The sequence below is a fragment of the Seriola aureovittata genome, chromosome 12 (assembly GCF_021018895.1).
Source record: "Seriola aureovittata isolate HTS-2021-v1 ecotype China chromosome 12, ASM2101889v1, whole genome shotgun sequence".
Lineage (NCBI taxonomy): Eukaryota > Metazoa > Chordata > Actinopteri > Carangiformes > Carangidae > Seriola > Seriola aureovittata.
The window spans coordinates 10,545,724-10,562,453 of NC_079375.1; the positions used below are offsets into that span (position 1 = coordinate 10,545,724).

A 16,730-nucleotide genomic window follows, 5' to 3' on the forward strand; every position below is an offset into this window, starting at 1 on the left:
TGTCAAATCATAAATGTGAGGGTGAAATTTTGCTGACATGGAAAAGTGTGATCGTATGTGTCCCAATAAATGTTGAACATTTCTCAGTAGATTTAGATCCATATCCTCCTTTCTCAGAGGTTTCTATTGTATTGGCCTGTGTGTGGACAGACTTCATCAATACTATTACTCTGCAGCTCTATCAATAGGCCAATCTGCATCTCTTGACACGTGCCGAAACCAATGCAATAACCCAAATGTGATCTCAGCTTGAGCACAGTTCAGGATGAACCTGAGGATCTTCGATGGGACAGAACATGCCAGGCCTCACACATCCTCAGCAAACTGTGCACAGTCACACTTTGGCCTAAATATTAATCTAGGATCTGTTTCTGTGAACCTGAAAGAAAAAATGTGTGTTCCCTTTTGTGATTGGATTCTCAAGGCGTCACTCAAGTCACCGCTGGGTAATTTGCATAAGGAGGAGACTATAAATGAGTAATGGTTGAGGAAACGCCTTCCCAGGCGCACTCTGCTGATGCTGTTGGGACAAGAAGAGAGAGAGACCAAATCGGCGACATTACTCTTGTGGCTGATTGTCTGAAAAGATACCAGCAAGATGTCTTATAGATCAGCTCCACATTCTTCTTATAAGAAGATGTTTGGCGGGGACAGAACCGCGGTAAGGACCAACTACTCCAGCCGCCAGTACTCCAGCCCGGTGCGCTCCTCCCGGGTATCCTTCGGTCTCTCTTCAGCTCCGACCGTCTACGCTGTAAAGACCCAGAGGCTCCGGAGCACCGCAGCCATGCCCCGGCTGGCCTCCGAGAACTTGGACTTCTCCTTGTCTGACGCCATAAACAGCGAGTTCATCACGAACCGCACCAGCGAGAAAGCGCAGATGCAGTCGCTCAACGACCGCTTCGCCAACTACATCGAGAAGGTGCGCTTCTTGGAGCAGCAGAACAAGATCCTGCTGGCGGAGCTGGAGCAGCTGCGGGGCAAAGGTACGTCCCGGGTCGGGGATCTGTACGAGGACGAGATGCGGGAGCTGAGACGCCAGGTGGACCAGCTCACCAACGAGAAGGCCCGGGTGGAGGTTCACCGGGATAACCTGGCAGACGACATCGACAGGCTGAGAGAGAAGTAGGAGGCGTGGCACTTCTCCCTTTCTCCACAAACTCCATATAGCTTTTGTCTTCTTATGTAGGCCTTAAACTGCGGGGAGTTACTGCTAACATGTGACTGCCCCTTTATTTTTTATAAATCTTTTATCGCATACATAGGCAAGACTTAAACCAGTTTCTTGATAAAAATGTTCACCAGACTGTGCAGAACCTGAACCTGAAGTACTGCTGCAGCTAGCTTTGTGTCTAAGTGTAATTTATTTTTCACTGGCATGAAGTGGAGGCAGGAGAGCAATGCAGGGCCAAGCATGCATAAAAAAGTAGTACTGCAGTGTTTTAAGGTGAAGAAGCCCCAGTGGCAGATGAGATAAAATGCCTGCTTGTTGTCTGTGTTTGCAGGTTGCAGGATGAGATGTCCCAGCGGGAGGAGGCTGAGGCCAACATGCAGAGCTTCAGACAGGTACAGTATGATTCACCTTAATCAACCATTTTCCCATCAGACAAATTCTGCATCTGTTATATATTTGTGAAGAGGGCGATAATAGGGAATGTGCTTCAGAAGATGTTGGTGGCACCCGCTCCTCTCCACGGCCCCTCCTCAGCCATTCTGGGTAAAACAGGGGTTTAAATCCCTGAATTGATGACACATGATGTCAAAGAGATTAGATGAAGCTTAATAATCACCATGAGCCTCACTTCTAGCAGTTATGTGGTGTAACCGTCCCTTTCCTCCTAAGTGATCTCTATCTAATTATTCGCTCATGAGCTGCAAAGACTGGAATGCACCCTTCTGATGGCACAACAGCAGATTCTAGCCATGATCTGAAATAGCTGTACAGCAGAACTGACCCTGGCCCGGTACAAAAGGCCAAGTTGTGGCTGTTGGGTTAAATCAGGCCTGCAATGAGAGGAGATCTTTTTAAGTCTGACTGGTCACACTGAATGAGCTGGACACAAGCACAACAACAGTGTGGACCCAATGTGGTTATCAGAGCGAGAACACAAGCCACCATGTGATCCAGCTGTCTCGTTCTGGGAGAGCATGAGCACATAAAAAAATCCAACTTGTTATGGTCTTGTATGAACAATGAAGTGATGATTAGTCTTAGAAATAGTTTCACACAGAAGTCATGGTTCAAAAAAAGGAAAAAAAAAAAAATTTGGAAAAAAACTGTCAAACAAAATGTGATGCTTTTTGTTGCTTTTAGGCTTCTAGAGAAGAGTAAAGTTACATTTTCCAGAAGTTATGTGCTTTTCAATGCATGCAGTAAGTCATCAATATGTTCCACAATCATGACCTTGTCAATATGAATAGCAGGAAGGAAGTCCATGTGGCCTACCATGGTGGCACTCAGACAACAATGCAGGGCCAGCAGCCGGCCCTCGCTCAGTCAGGCAGACAGTCACTCTTCCAGCCTCGGGCCTGTTTGGGAAACCCTGCTGAATAGCACACTTTGTTTGTGGCATTAGAGCAGGGGCAAAGCTGCTTCATTTGCTGATACCTCAATTACTAGCCTGCCAACGCCCTGACAAAGCACAGTGATGTGGGTGTGTACCACAGTGAGTGTGTATTTGTGAGACATTGAGTGGAATTAAATATAGTATAGAGTATAGAAGAATGTTTTAGTGCAATAAAGTGTTTTAGATTATAGTATTTTTTTTCCACAGGTGAACACTTGTCATATGATTAATTCAGTTTTATAGAGTTATAAAATGATGACATACAAAATTAGAGCTTCTAGTAGAACAACTGAATTTCTATCAGAACTACCAATAGAGATTTAACAATTGTTAAGAATGCAGTTAGGTAATAAATGGGATTAAGGACCTCTTGGATAATGCTTTGTGGTTCTGGGTGTTCTGCAGTGCCCCCTTTATTGAATCAAACTGAACTGAGACAGGACAAGGAAACAATCTCACTGAATTCTGCACAACCTTTTCCCAGAGATAAGGGCAGACAGGTAGTTAGTTATAAAGTTACTGTACAATAAGTGGCCTCTGACTCCATTTGACAAACCCCATTGTGTCAATCTACAGCAGTGGGAGAAGAATTCAGATCCTTTCCTGATGTAAAAGTAGAAAAGGCTGAGTCTAAAAATACTCTACTACAAGATAAAGTACTGCATTCAAAATCTTATCATATGTAAAAGCCAGTGAAAGTTGTTAGCAAAATCTAAAGTATCAAAAGTACGGGCACTCCTTATGGAGAAACACTTCACTCAGAGTGTTATGACATCAATAATACATTGTATTATTTGAAATCATTGCTTAATTTGTTAACATGTAGCCAATTTAAGCTACTTTATACACTTTATGCCCTGCATCATATTTTATGATCTTATTATATGTTTTGCTTGTAAAAGCTTAATCTGAAAAGTGAATAAAATGGAAAGGTAAAATAAAAAGTAAAATATTTACCTCTGAAATGTTGTAGATTAGAAATAGTATACAATTAAACACTCCAGTCCAGTTCAAGTAAATGCAGTACTTGAATAAATTTACAGCCGCTGCGCAGTATTCAACATATGAAAACCTTGAGAAGACACCTAATCGACCAAGCATCTGAAAACGGCAGCTTGTCATGTGTCTGCAGTTGATTTTTATTGGACGCATGTGTTTGTGACCTTACACAATTGTGTGAGTGCTCTTTACAGCATGTGTTTTTTCTCTGTGTCAGCAAACGCATAGCCTAATGCATAATTCATGTCACCTTCACAAAGTCACCTTATTAAGAGTCAGTGTCATGGCACAGGATGTGGACAATGCTGCCCTCGCAAGACTGGACCTGGAGCGGAAGGTCGACTCACTCCAGGAGGAAATCAACTTCCTCAAAAAGCTGCATGATGAGGTAAGCTTCCTTTTATTGTGGCAACAGCTGAATCAGTCGACTGCGGAAACACTGCGTATGTACAGCTTAATAAGCTCATGATCTGAAGTATTTGTTAATCTGCTCAGGTATCAAATTGGTAGGGTTCTATGCACCAGCGATTACCTAATGCAGCCAGGAAAGTCATAGACAAGTCTACAAAAGGGCATATTATTTGTACATACTACGCTGTATTGATTCTATTGCAGGAAATGCTGGAGCTGCAGAGTCAGATCCAGCAGCAGCAGCATGTGCAGGTGGATATGGAAATAGCTAAACCTGACCTGACAGCTGCTCTGAGGGACGTCCGTCTGCAGTATGAGAGCCTGGCCTCCAAAAACATCCAGGAGTCTGAAGAATGGTACAAATCCAAGGTTAGGATTTAACCATCGCAATTAAAAAAAAATTCTGTAGATCAATAAAATTTAAAGCAGCTTTAATCAGTCCTTTTAGTGGGTCCCATGGCCAATGATATGAACCTATAGAGAATTATCACTTTACTTTGCAATTCCCGTCAGCTCTACGGAGCATTGTAGTGTCTCTCATCACATTGTTTGGTTTCTTTACTGTTTTGGCTCAGTCTCACTGCTCTCATCAGTGTAAGTTGGTGGAGACCAAAAACAGAGCCGAAAGAGAGTGAACGTTAAATTTACATGCATCTGGTGGCCAGAAACACGCCTCCAAATGAATGATAATGTAATTGCTGCATATGTAAATAGGCAGCTGTCTTCTAACAAGTTTACCATATCAACTTAAAAAGTTGTTTTGCTTGCACCATTTTCCACTGTCCCGGGTGGCCAGAAAGTCAGCTGGAGCAGGGTTTTAATTAAATGTAAATATTGTTTCTTTTTGAAAAGAGATTAGATAATCTGCCAAAATATTAAAAAGCAGTTTTGTAAAGTGAAATATTTCTGTCCGTATGACCTTTGAATGTTGGCAGTAACCAGTATTTCAGTGAATACTGGTTGCAGCAGCGCCTCAAAATGCCCCAAAACTGCATCAACCACCAAGCTGCAGTGTAATGTCTGTACGTCTCTTTTGTGGCCACATCTTTCATAATTTGCAGTACCTCACACTATCTGCCACATCCAGTCTCCCTCAGCCTCTGACTCATCACTTATTGAACAGCTGATTTCTCTCTTATTTCCCCCCCTTTCTCTCTGTGTCTCTGTCTTTCTGTTTGTCACTGATTGATAGTTTGCTGACCTCACCGAAGCTGCAGCCAGGAATAATGATGCTTTGAGGATGGCCAAGCAGGAGGCCAATGACTATAGACGCCAAGTTCAGGCGCTTACTTGCGAGGTGGATGCCCTCAAGGGAACTGTGAGTATGCAACTTTAGGCTGACATTGTAGTAGACAAGATAATGGTGCAAGGTTTATATATAGCTAGGGTCAAACGAACTGGCCAGAAAAAATTCACAGAATGAGCTGCATGAGTTTGACTAATGACACAGCACAGAGGAAAATATCCAGGGAGAGTTTATTTTCACAGGTCACAGAGCAAAAAAATCACCTTTGCATGATATTTTTTATTAGAAACGAGTTATTTTCACTGCCTGAGCGTCATATTGTTCCCTGTTGGCTGCCGTCCCAGAATGAGTCAATGGAGCGCCAGATGAGAGAGATTGAGGAGAACTTCTCCCTGGAGACGGGAGGCTACCAGGACACTATCGGCCGTCTCGAGGAGGACATTCATAACATGAAGGACGAGATGGCCCGTCACCTCCGAGAGTACCAAGACCTCCTAAATGTCAAGATGGCCCTTGACATCGAGATCGCCACCTATAGGAAGCTCCTGGAAGGAGAGGAGAGCAGGTGATGGATCAAGACAGATCTGACAGAACTGCATTTGAACACTCATTACACGCAACAAATACACATATGTTGATTTGTGAAATGTTCTTTAATCCATTTTCAGAATCTCCACCCCATTGCCAAACTTCTCATCTCTCAACCTGAGAGGTACAATCACTCTCTGCATGTTGATTTCACCAAAGGAATGCTAGTATTGGTTATTACTGTATATTGCCTGTTGATAATATAACACATAATTTTTCTTTCTTAGAAACAATGATTGATTCCAAACCTCATGTTGAAAGCACAACAACTAAGAAGGTTCTCATCAAGACCATTGAGACCAGGGATGGTCAGGTAAAATCCACTTGAAGTGATTTTCAGTCATTGAAGCAATTTTCTTACAATCATTTGAGCTCAACCACAACTCTTGGTCGTAATGGTTTCTCTGCCCTCTGCATCCATTTCCAGGTGATCAACGAGTCAACCCAGAACCACGATGACATGGACTAATAATGTCTTTGTCTTTGCCAAACAACCAACAAAAAGCAATACGAAGAAACACAATTCACTGGGGCTACAAGCAAGCAAACAAACCAACAACACACAAAAGCAGACAGCTTCAAAAAGTGCCTTTATATGTGATGATCCAGTTAGCCTGTTAGTTGACACAGACTGTATTTTGCTTCCTCCTCTGCTGAAAGTCTTATCTTTTGTCACATTTGTTTAGACACAATAATGAATTCAGCACAACATAGAATTCCTCACTGAGGTCTACAAAAATCTTTCTTTGTAGCCAAAGTAGTATTTTTGATTGATAGAGCATGCACACTCATGGAAATCTGTATGCTGAAGATGTCACAATTGCCTGTACGCAGCAATAAACAATTAAGACTGAAACTCAATACTGTGCACGAAGTCTAATACTTTGCACCACATTATGGTAATGAAGCAGCATTTGGTAAAAGAAGTCCAAAAAAAAGGGAAATAGTTGTCATTTTGATTAATGCCTGAACTTTAAACAGGTACACATTTGCAAGTAATTAAATTGTGCAATTGATCTTGATTTTTTTGTGAAAAGCATTAAGAATACTATTCTAACGATTTTTACGTGAATTAAACATGCATTTTATCAGTGTAAATGTGTGGATTCAGATGGGTAAAATAATAAGATTAAGTAAATATCAATTATGATAAGTGTAACAAAATGAATTTTGTACTTTAATGAAGTTTTTCCATTTTATGCTTTTGTATTCTTGAACTCCACTATAAGGAAATATTGCTGTTTTTACAGCTCTACATTTACAGCTATAGTTGCTACACTTTTCAGCTTTCACATGTGAAACGTGACAGGTTTTTATTGTCGTCGATAGTTTCTCCACCACTGAATTAAGTACGATTACGAGTACATTTTAAAGGCAAATATTGCAACTTTTGTTCAACTACCTTTTTTGAAAGCTAAAGTCACTTGTCACATTTAGATTTTATATACAAGTAAATGATAGGAATAGTACTTTCTTAAGTGTAATATAAAAAAATAATATTACCAAATTTAAATAGCATCATCACAAAAACATGATCTGTCACAGGTCACTTGTTCAAGATGTATGAACATTGAAGTTGCAGAATGAGATTTAATGTGGCAGTAAAGAAAATGAGAGAGGCAAATTCTACAGAAGAGATACTGTGTCCCTGGATCTTTAATAAAAGGTGAAAATTATAATAGATCATTGGTTTAATAAAGTTGTATCCAAAAGTCAACTTTCAGGTCTGGGGAAATTACAGATTTGGTTGATTTTCAAAATGAAATAAAAACCCTGCAGCAACAGACACTCAAAATGAGCATTCAAATATTAATGCACTGTTAGTTTTATTTCATGAACTTAAAAAAAAAAAAGAAACTAGTAATTGTGACATGCAAAATATCTGTTTTTAGTTAATGAAACGAAGTCACATTTGTAGAAAGGCTAATTTTAAATGTCCGTTTGCATGCAGTTCTGATCAAAAACCAAATTTTCTAATCTAAGGAACTTTCCTATAGGCCTATGTTGGTCTGAAGTCACTACCAAACGTGTTGCATTTGGCTGCCACCTGTCGGTGATTGACATCAACTAAACTGTCTCTGGTAGGTCACTGAGAGCAGGACACGTTGGACACGATACCAGCCGGTACTATTGATTATCATAAACAACATTGAGGTTGATTGAAGTCGGTGAAGCGCAGGGTAGGGTTTCTGTTCATTTTAATAATCCAGGATACCCGAGGGTTAATTAATGCCACTTGTTTTTGCCTGCTTGCCCCCCGAGAGATCAGTGTGTTTGTCGACAGCAACTTTCTCCATGTGACGTGTTTGTCGGTGGAAACAAACCGAGGGAGACGCCGGCATGATCCGTTTAAACTTTGTGTTTCGGTTCTTTCATCGATTTTACATCATGTTGTCGGTTATGTTCGCTAAAACTGAAGTTAAGCTAACTGTTAATGAATGACAGGAGCGTGTCTTTATTTATTCCAGAGCACTGTTTACCGTGACGAATAGAGCAAAAATGGAGTCAAGTTTCAACAGGTTTTGAATAAAATGAAAGGTAAACTCAGAGTAACCGATTCCGACTGAGGGTTTTTAACCTTTTTTTTTCTTTTTGTGATGGGCTCGGTGACTTCTGCTTTGACAAGGACAAGAAACGCCTTGGTGAAAGTGGGCTCAGAGCCGGAAAACCCTGACCCGGAGAGGAGCCAGTCCGCCCCGGAGTCGGACCGGACCAGGAAGAGGAGCGCTCGGTTTAACGTTTCCATCCAAGCTGGGCGGCAGAGTTCCCGCCAGTCGCTGTCCGAGGTCCTGAGCCGACAAGACTCCGAAGGAGCCAAACAAACCTCGAAGAAAAAGACTTGTGAAGGTCCACAGAGCGGTGAGTTGAGGAAGGTCTTCCTACCATTTCGATTTGTGTCATAGAGGTTATTCTTGCTTCTTACAGCAAAAACAATCATACCACTAAATAATAGTCAAGACTGGTGGAAAGTAACCAAGTAAAAGTTGCAATACCACAATGTAGAAATACTCCATTACAAGTAAAAGGCCTGCATTCAAAATTTACTTTAATAAAAGTACCAAACTATGACCCTCAAAATCTCTCAAAGTTGTACTCAATTACAGTACCTGAATACATGTAGCCTAATTAATTATATTCCACCATTGTACTTGAACAATTTTAAACTACCCAACAGTACATGGAATACCTAAAACTGACCAGAAAATAAAGTACCACTTTCAATAATGATGATTTAATAATGCAATACTTCTCTTGGGCATGTTTACTTTTTGAAAATTTCATCCACCACCAATGACAAAAAGACCCTTCTCAACAAACATTTTGACTTGTCATAGTGGGAAAAGCACAGGTGGAACTAATAATGTTAACGATGGCTCAGCTCTAATAAGTGTCCCAGTAAGACATCACATGTGGAATATTTCACAGTAGGATTGTACAAGTTAGAGTTAGTGAATGGCAAGTTGTTTTCTTATTAGACTGCCACTGCTCAGTTTTTTTTTTTTGAGCATCCTGGCCTCAAATACAGCTGTTGTGTTACTTTATACTGCACCGGTTCAGTTCATGGATTTATCTGTAGATGAGAGCAACTGGTCACTTCAGAGGGTTACAGTGAATATGCTGCTGAAAAAAAAGGTATTCAATGAATGAATTCTGAGCTCTTTGAAGGCCAGCCTCAATGCAACATATCTCCACTACCAAAGCATCTCTTTGATGTTTGAGGTGTTGCTAACACTGAAACAATCAAAAATAACAGTCCCCTTTTATGTGATATAGAGATTTGGTATTTGATATGTTTTTCCTTTTCTTCTTTTTTAAAAAATGGAAATACATGTAGATATTTTACTGAATCAGCATGGGTTGGAAAAAGGTTGACTGCACACTCTGCTTTTTCAATATTATTGCATCGCCACTGTTTCACTTGCACTTTTTCCAGGGAAGTGAAATTACAAATGAAGGTGTGAAATTGCAATTTTGTACTGTTTTCTGTGAGAGCTAGCAGATACGTTTTGATAGCAGTTCACAGTTCAGTGAATGTGTGTACAGTGAATGAGCGCAGTCCAGTTTAAATCTGTGATGCAGCTTATGAAAATTACCTTATTGTTGCATTAAAATAAATGTTATAAAGGCCACATTTTCACCCCTTAAACTGACATTATATTTTCCTACAATTTTCTTTTTTGTGTTACTCAATATTTCCTTCACTTCATCCTGTTTATCTTCTACTCTCTGCCGGCGCCACCTCTAGTTCCATCTCCCTGCACATCTGTCCCAGAGGAAAATACCTCTCCCTGGCTGACTCCTAAAATACCAACTGTACTGTGGCGTTTCCATGACTGTATGACAGTGTAAACTCCCGTTGAGTTTCCTCCTTCGTCCCGAGTGATGTTCATGTGTGTTGAGGAGTCTCCTCTCTGACACTTCAGCTGACTGTACACTCATTTGCTCCCTCCTGAGGAACAAAACACAGACACCTACATCCTGATCTGCTCATCTGCTTTGGCCCCTTTAGTGTCAGACAGTTCCAGTGGTGTATAGATCCCGACCACTGCTGAGTACTAAAGTGTAGACATAGCAGTAAACAGTTTGACATCAGTTCTCACATCTTTAGACCATGGCTCTTATCGGAGCTGCCATGTCAAATGAGGCCACACAAACCCTCAGTTAAGATGGATGGATCATTTTAATCAATGTCAAGGCTCTTTCAGCTACCCAGAATACATGATCAGTGCGGCAGGAGCTCAGTGGGAAATGTCTCACAGTCAGTCATACTGTCAGAGATACTGAGTAGATATAACCTAGTGAGGAGATTCTATAATGATAGTGATGTTGAAGAGCTACAATTACTCTGCTGTTGATTGCATTACTGGCGCAAGAACTAGATCGTATTGTTTGAGACTGTAGTGACACACATTTTTCAGGGGCATGAGCATGCCATATCTGCAGGCTTGTAGTTCGAAATCATTGGCAGGTCTTTCAGTTTCCTTATTAATGTGTAATAGGGCTGCAACTAATACAATAATGAAAAATGCTTATCACTGTTTCCAGAGCCCCAGGTAACATCTTCAGATGTGTTTGTTTTGTAATACCAACAATCCAAAACTCAAAGGCATTCAGTTTACAATGATTTTTACAATGATGTTTACAATGAAAAGCATTAAATCTGCACATTTGAGAAGCTAGAGGTGGCAAATGTTATCAAATAATAGTGAGGGAAGAAAGACTTCTTTTAAAGCCACAAGCAGCTGAAACTGTGCTAATTGTTTTATATTTACAAACACAAATTCCCCAAAAAGCTTTAACATAATATAATGTAGTTGTAAACAGATATAAGGATATTTAAGTCTTTATTAATGTACAGTATTTGTCAGCAATCAGAACATTTCCTATGGAGACATCTTGTATTACTACAACTGTGTTTTACTATATTGTCATTTATTATCTGTCCTCTTACAGGTGCCTCCAGGAAGAGTTTTACTGTTGACAGATACATTAATAAACATTTATATCTCCTTACAACCACTTTATAATTTATTATTAAACCATTGCTTATTAATGCTAAATAGGGGGACGAAAGTATATAATACGTGATTAAAAAGTTAACCAGTAGATCGTCATGTATAAATTTGCATCAGGCACTGAAAGAAACACTGTAAACAGTGTTCCCATTATTATAACATTTGCGTGTGTAAAAAGCAGCTACAAATTAATTCAAAATTTGAATGATCTTTATTCACAAGTCCTTGATAAAACAGTGTTTGTTGTGTATGTATATCAATCAATCAAATGGTTCAATTTTATTTATTTTGATTTATTTATTATTTATTATTTATTAAGTAGTGTTTTTGGAAAATATTCTATTAACTTAAATACAAACCAAGCTGCGAGACAACAAAACAATAGAGTACAGTCCATTACAAATCCAGTGACATGTGATGCAGCTGTGACACATGTCATAAGTAATTGAAATCACTTTACAATGACTATGGTAACAGCATGTGTGCCACATATGGCAAATATGTTTTCTATCTATTCCTTCATCTTCACATCTGATCCTTTCAGCTCTGCCTTGCAGTGGGAGAAAGACATATTGAACAAGGAATAGATGCAGGTGAAGGAAGAGAGGAGGCAAATAAATAAGGAAGCAGAAAGAGCCTCTTTAGTGGAGATTTAGGCAACCCTATGTGTGAATTACACTCAGGTGTAGTTTATGTGTATTTACAAGTTGCATTCATTAGAAATGTTTTCTGTCAGTGCAGGAGGTAGTGTGATGTTCATATGGCGAAGTGAAAAGCATGTGTTTAGGTCAGTGTGATGGGTTTGAACTGTCTCTCTGTGTTGCCATTTTTGATGTTCAGTCATGGTGACAGGTTTTCCCCTAACTTTAATTGAGTTGCTTTAGTTGCCAAGTCTTAACTATACCTAATAATGTAATTTACACAATTGTTTTGGCTGTAGTCTGTATCTCCAACATGTTGCAGAGTTGTTTCATGGTAATGTTAATGACGTTTCTGTTGCTATTGTACAGTAGAATATGAACATAATTTCTTCCACTTGGTGCTGTATATATTTGCCTCTTCACATATATTTAAAGGAAAGAGAAGAAAGAAATTTGCAGTTAAGCACATTACTGATTTAGGTTTTGTTTTTAAAATCATCACCCACTGTGAGTGTCTTGGTTCAGTCTTCACAGTCTCACACTCAGTTGAGTCTCAAAACAACATGTGTGATAAAAAGTGTAGTTTTCTGACTCCGACTAAATAACACTGATTAGTTGCTTTTGTCTTTGGTCTTTGGGAGGTGGATGTCTGGGGTGTGTAAGACGCCTGGTTCTAATCAAAAGATTTTCATTTGTTTACCCTGCTGACCTCACACTCACCCAGCTGGTTTTGCCTCTTTGATCTGGAACCATGCTGTTGCAAAAATCATTAGCTAAACTTGTGCTCTGTATAGCTTGATACTTCCCCCCCATTTTCTTCAGGGTCTTTGGTACAGCAAGATTCAGATGACACTTCATGTTGCTCTCTGTTTTGTCAGCTCATTTCCCTTAGGTTTGCAACACAGGGTAACATTACCCTTAAAGGTGCCTCTAATGAGTATTTAGCTGGGGAAAAGGCAAGCTCCCTAGCAGCCTCTGTGTCTTAATTACATGACATGTGTGTCACTGTGGTGACAGTGGTGTGGGGACTGACAAAGTGTGAGTCGTTCCACAGTCTAAGGGAGACCTCTAATGAGCTTGTTTTTCTGTCTGATTGCATAGTTGTTGTCTTGAATCATGATGTGCTATTGGGACAGATTACACAATCAAAAAGCCTGTAAACTGATGTCATGTTTGGATGAACTACTCAATAAAATTTCAGATTACAAGGTACCAGAAAATGAGGACAGTGTAGAAATACAATCGTGTTAGTTATTATAGTGATTTTTATCCATAATATACCTTATTAATCTGAGAGACCAATATATTATTTAAACATGCAGATGTAGGTATTGGATGGGATCTCAACTGAACACAAATAAAAATGGGATTATTTAAGCATTGTGATTAATTTAGTGTAAGAGGCTATTTCTAACCCCAAAGTTTGTCTTCATCTCCCCTTTATCTTCACAACTAATTTATGTCTATCGGTGATGGCCTGTCCTGGTGTTTGAAGGCCAGATCAAAGGTTGAATGATCGTTCACCTTCAATGGACATACAGCAGGAGCAAGCAGGTGTGTTTTTGTGTCAACAATCCACTGTAGCATTGCTACAGTTTAAATTTAAAGTGAAAATTTTGCTATGTGGAATTCACATAGGACTTGTAACTTTTGCAATCATCCCATAAAAGCTAAATGAGATCTGCCTCTGTTGCATTATTCCAACAAGCACTGTCTGCACAGATGTAGGGGAGGAAAACAGCAGCAGAAAACAACTTATGAACAGTATACATACTGTACAATCCACACTAGCCTAATGAGTGCTCTTGCCATATTAACCCCTTGTCATCCTCAGTGTAATGTATGCACTATATGTATGAAAGGTCTCTCTGTTGCTTAGTGACAGTGATGTCGCCCTATTAATGACCCTTGACGAAAATGGATCTTGACAAGGATTCAACAGCTGTATGGTCATAGGATAAACCTCTCAGGGCAGCTGTTGTACTACATGCTCCTATTGAAATGTGCTTTGGCATTAAAAGCAACATATATTGGGTTATATATTATATATTTTGCCTTACAGGTTTGAACATTGGCACATACTGAGTCACATCTTTCCTATTAAATAAGCTCAGTGCAGTTAAGAGGGGCAGTGGTTTAAAGATTTATTGAAAACTATAAGACATCTATTTAACAACACAAATGAAAATTTGAATGCATATTCAAAATTAAAACAATATACAAAATTTAATATATTAATCTCAAAAGATGTTTTAACTGCATGGGAATTAAATACATATAATGTGAATTAATTGGCACACACCATTTGAAATGGTAATCTTGTTTGAAATAACCATGATCATTGTATAAAATGATCATATAAAAATTATTTTATAAACAGAATTGAATTTTGTAAACAGTATTGTATGTATTCATTTGGAAATGAAAAAACCACTACTGGTACAGTTCCATAGCAGTTATATATTAGCAGTCTCCTTTCTTAGTCTGTGTCCTTGTCTGTACTTGTGTTACCATGGTCCAATTCAACATCTACATCAGGTCAAGTACAGTTTGAAAGACTGAAAGCGTTTGCACTCTGTCCGTTTTATTGAGGATACTTTCGAAGCTGATTTGTGTGGATTTGGGGTTGCCAAGTATACCCGAATGCTTTTCTTGCTTTAATGTCAGCTTTAAAGTGTTCAGCAAGTTTCGCTACAACCTGTCAATAACCTTGCAAGGCATCTGGAATTCCCGTAAGTGAGACTCCATCTTGCCAATCTATTGGCTTGTGGCATCTCAAAGGAATAGATGTTTTCAGCCTCTTGTAGACGGTGATAGATGGTTTGTCCAATTACCTGCTAAGTATTTTTTGAAAGCGCCTGCCCTTTTTCAAACAGGCCTTCCCAGGAGGTTCTGTGTTCATCTGGCACATCAGGTTAGTCCGTTAGAAATTGTGGTACAGTTGTGGATATTTAGACCTCATTGTTGCATTGTGGAAAGGTCAGAGGGTCACCAAATACATTAGGATTAGTTCTCTTGGGATCATCGATATCTACAGCAAACCTCTATTGGAAGTCTAACTCCACCTGTTTAATATCTTAAACAGACAAAGTTGACAATTTGGCCCAGAGGTGGCACTAGAGGGAAAGCTCGTACAGTGTCCAAAATAAGTTTGACATTTTGCTCTGTAGACTCTCTGTAGTGGAAATACTGTTGTGATGGTGGGACTTGTAAAAAAAACGAATGGATTTTCCATTAACCCTGGATTAATCTTCTGGGGAGCTTTAACATCTACAGGAACCTCCATAAGAACCTGGCCATTTGTTTATGGGGAAATCTGACCGTGTGTGTCATCCACAAGGAATCATCCTTGGGGAACCATCGATACCAACCCTCCAGACTGCAACCATGTCTGACTAAAAATCTTGCTGTGCAAGTAACAGTACCTCATTGGTCAGACACTGGGCAACCATTAAGCAATTATCGCTTGTGACCAAACAACAACGTATTCACATTACACCGGAAAAACAAGGGTTATGTGCTTATAGCCTGTAAATAAAGATGGATGTGTCGTCCGTAACCTTGAGGCTTAGAGTGGGCTGCTCCACTGTCACCATCTTGCAGCACCTGACTCCCAGCTAATCCAAAAATAGATAGGTTGCATTAGCTGAGGTGTCGCCTAGAAGACAGCTAGTGGACTGTGACGGCACCCACCTGTCACTCATAGCCACCATGCCCTCAATTACACATAAATTTTAAACTGGTGAGTTACTGTTGTCATGAACAGTATGCCCTCATACTGTTGTCATGAAGGGGGAAATGAGCTTAAGCTGTTTTTTGTACCAGGCTGTAAACATGTTTATTTCTACTGTGAAGTTGAGCATGGGAGTGTATAGGGATTGACTTGCTTTTGGAGACAGCCTCAAGTGGCCATTCGAGGAACTGCAGTTTTTGGCACTTCGGTGTTGGCTTCATTTTTCATTGCTGCTTGTATGTGCTGCTTGCTCCACATTGGTCGCCGCAATATTTACCACTCTGAAACTCCCAGTGGCGTTTCAGAGCCTCAAACTGTGACAAACCTGGTAACTGCATCTGCATGCTCATATTTCGTCAAGCGAATAGGCAAAGTGAATATCTTTTTTGTCAGGTTTATTATTTATTTGTTAAAATACCTTAATAAACGTTTTCCCCTCATTTTTCATTCTGAAAAACTTTGTGCCATCAACAAAATGTTTGCTTGCACCACCAACATTTTTTGTTTGGGGCACAAGCACTCCATTCAGCGTTAGATGCCCATACAAAACATGATAACCTAGCTGATAGTTGTCAAGATATCTTGCTGCTGACCAAAATATTGAACTAACAAACTGACAAACTACTCCAAACACCTCCGCCATCCTTTTATATTAGTACCTATTTAGGCCTGCATGTGAAAAGCCTCTATTGCCACGGTTTATAAAGTAACGCATGAAGGTGTAGATCACCATGTAGCCTTCTAAAGTATAAAAATAAAAGCAGAAGCACACTCCTTTAGTGAAGTGTCTTATGTAATCTCCTTTCCAAGTTGTATAATCCCAAATGCATTAAACAAGAAGTGTTGCAGCAAACGTTGACCATGAAACTGACACTTGAACAGACACCTGTCCTCAGAGAATACATTCCCAATGAAAATATTACCCTTTAGCCCCTTTCTGCCTCTTTAATTAACATTGCAGGTAATTACACACATTCTTTTAGACTCTGTTTTGAAGATAGAATTTAATATAGAAGATGGTGACAGTAA

At 39.6% G+C, this 16,730-nt stretch overlaps 2 protein-coding genes across 5 annotated transcripts in view; both read left to right on the forward strand.

Annotated features, from left to right (window-relative positions):
- The first annotated feature begins 493 nt into the window (after positions 1–493).
- On the forward strand, positions 494–6,672 carry LOC130178674 (vimentin A2-like). The gene is made up of 9 exons (XM_056391106.1): positions 494–1,125; positions 1,506–1,566; positions 3,859–3,954; positions 4,182–4,346; positions 5,170–5,295; positions 5,568–5,788; positions 5,892–5,935; positions 6,039–6,124; positions 6,239–6,672. Exons 1-9 carry the CDS (start codon positions 599–601, stop codon positions 6,278–6,280), a joined length of 1,368 nt encoding a protein of 455 aa, XP_056247081.1. The 5' UTR covers positions 494–598; the 3' UTR covers positions 6,281–6,672.
- Positions 6,673–7,904: 1,232 nt separating this feature from the next.
- pde1cb (phosphodiesterase 1C, calmodulin-dependent b) overlaps positions 7,905–16,730 on the forward strand; it is a 91,304-nt gene continuing 82,478 nt past the window's right edge. The window contains exons 1-2 of one of the 4 annotated variants that reach the window (XM_056391105.1): positions 7,905–7,935; positions 8,438–8,670. Coding sequence is in view for 3 of the 4 variants with exons in the window: in XM_056391101.1 (XP_056247076.1) it covers positions 8,409–8,670 (262 nt within the window). In the remaining variant the exon portion in view is untranslated. Of the gene's footprint in view, positions 7,936–7,958; positions 8,671–16,730 lie in introns of those variants that run through there. The other 3 variants (XM_056391101.1, XM_056391099.1, XM_056391100.1) reach the window with 3 other exon arrangements.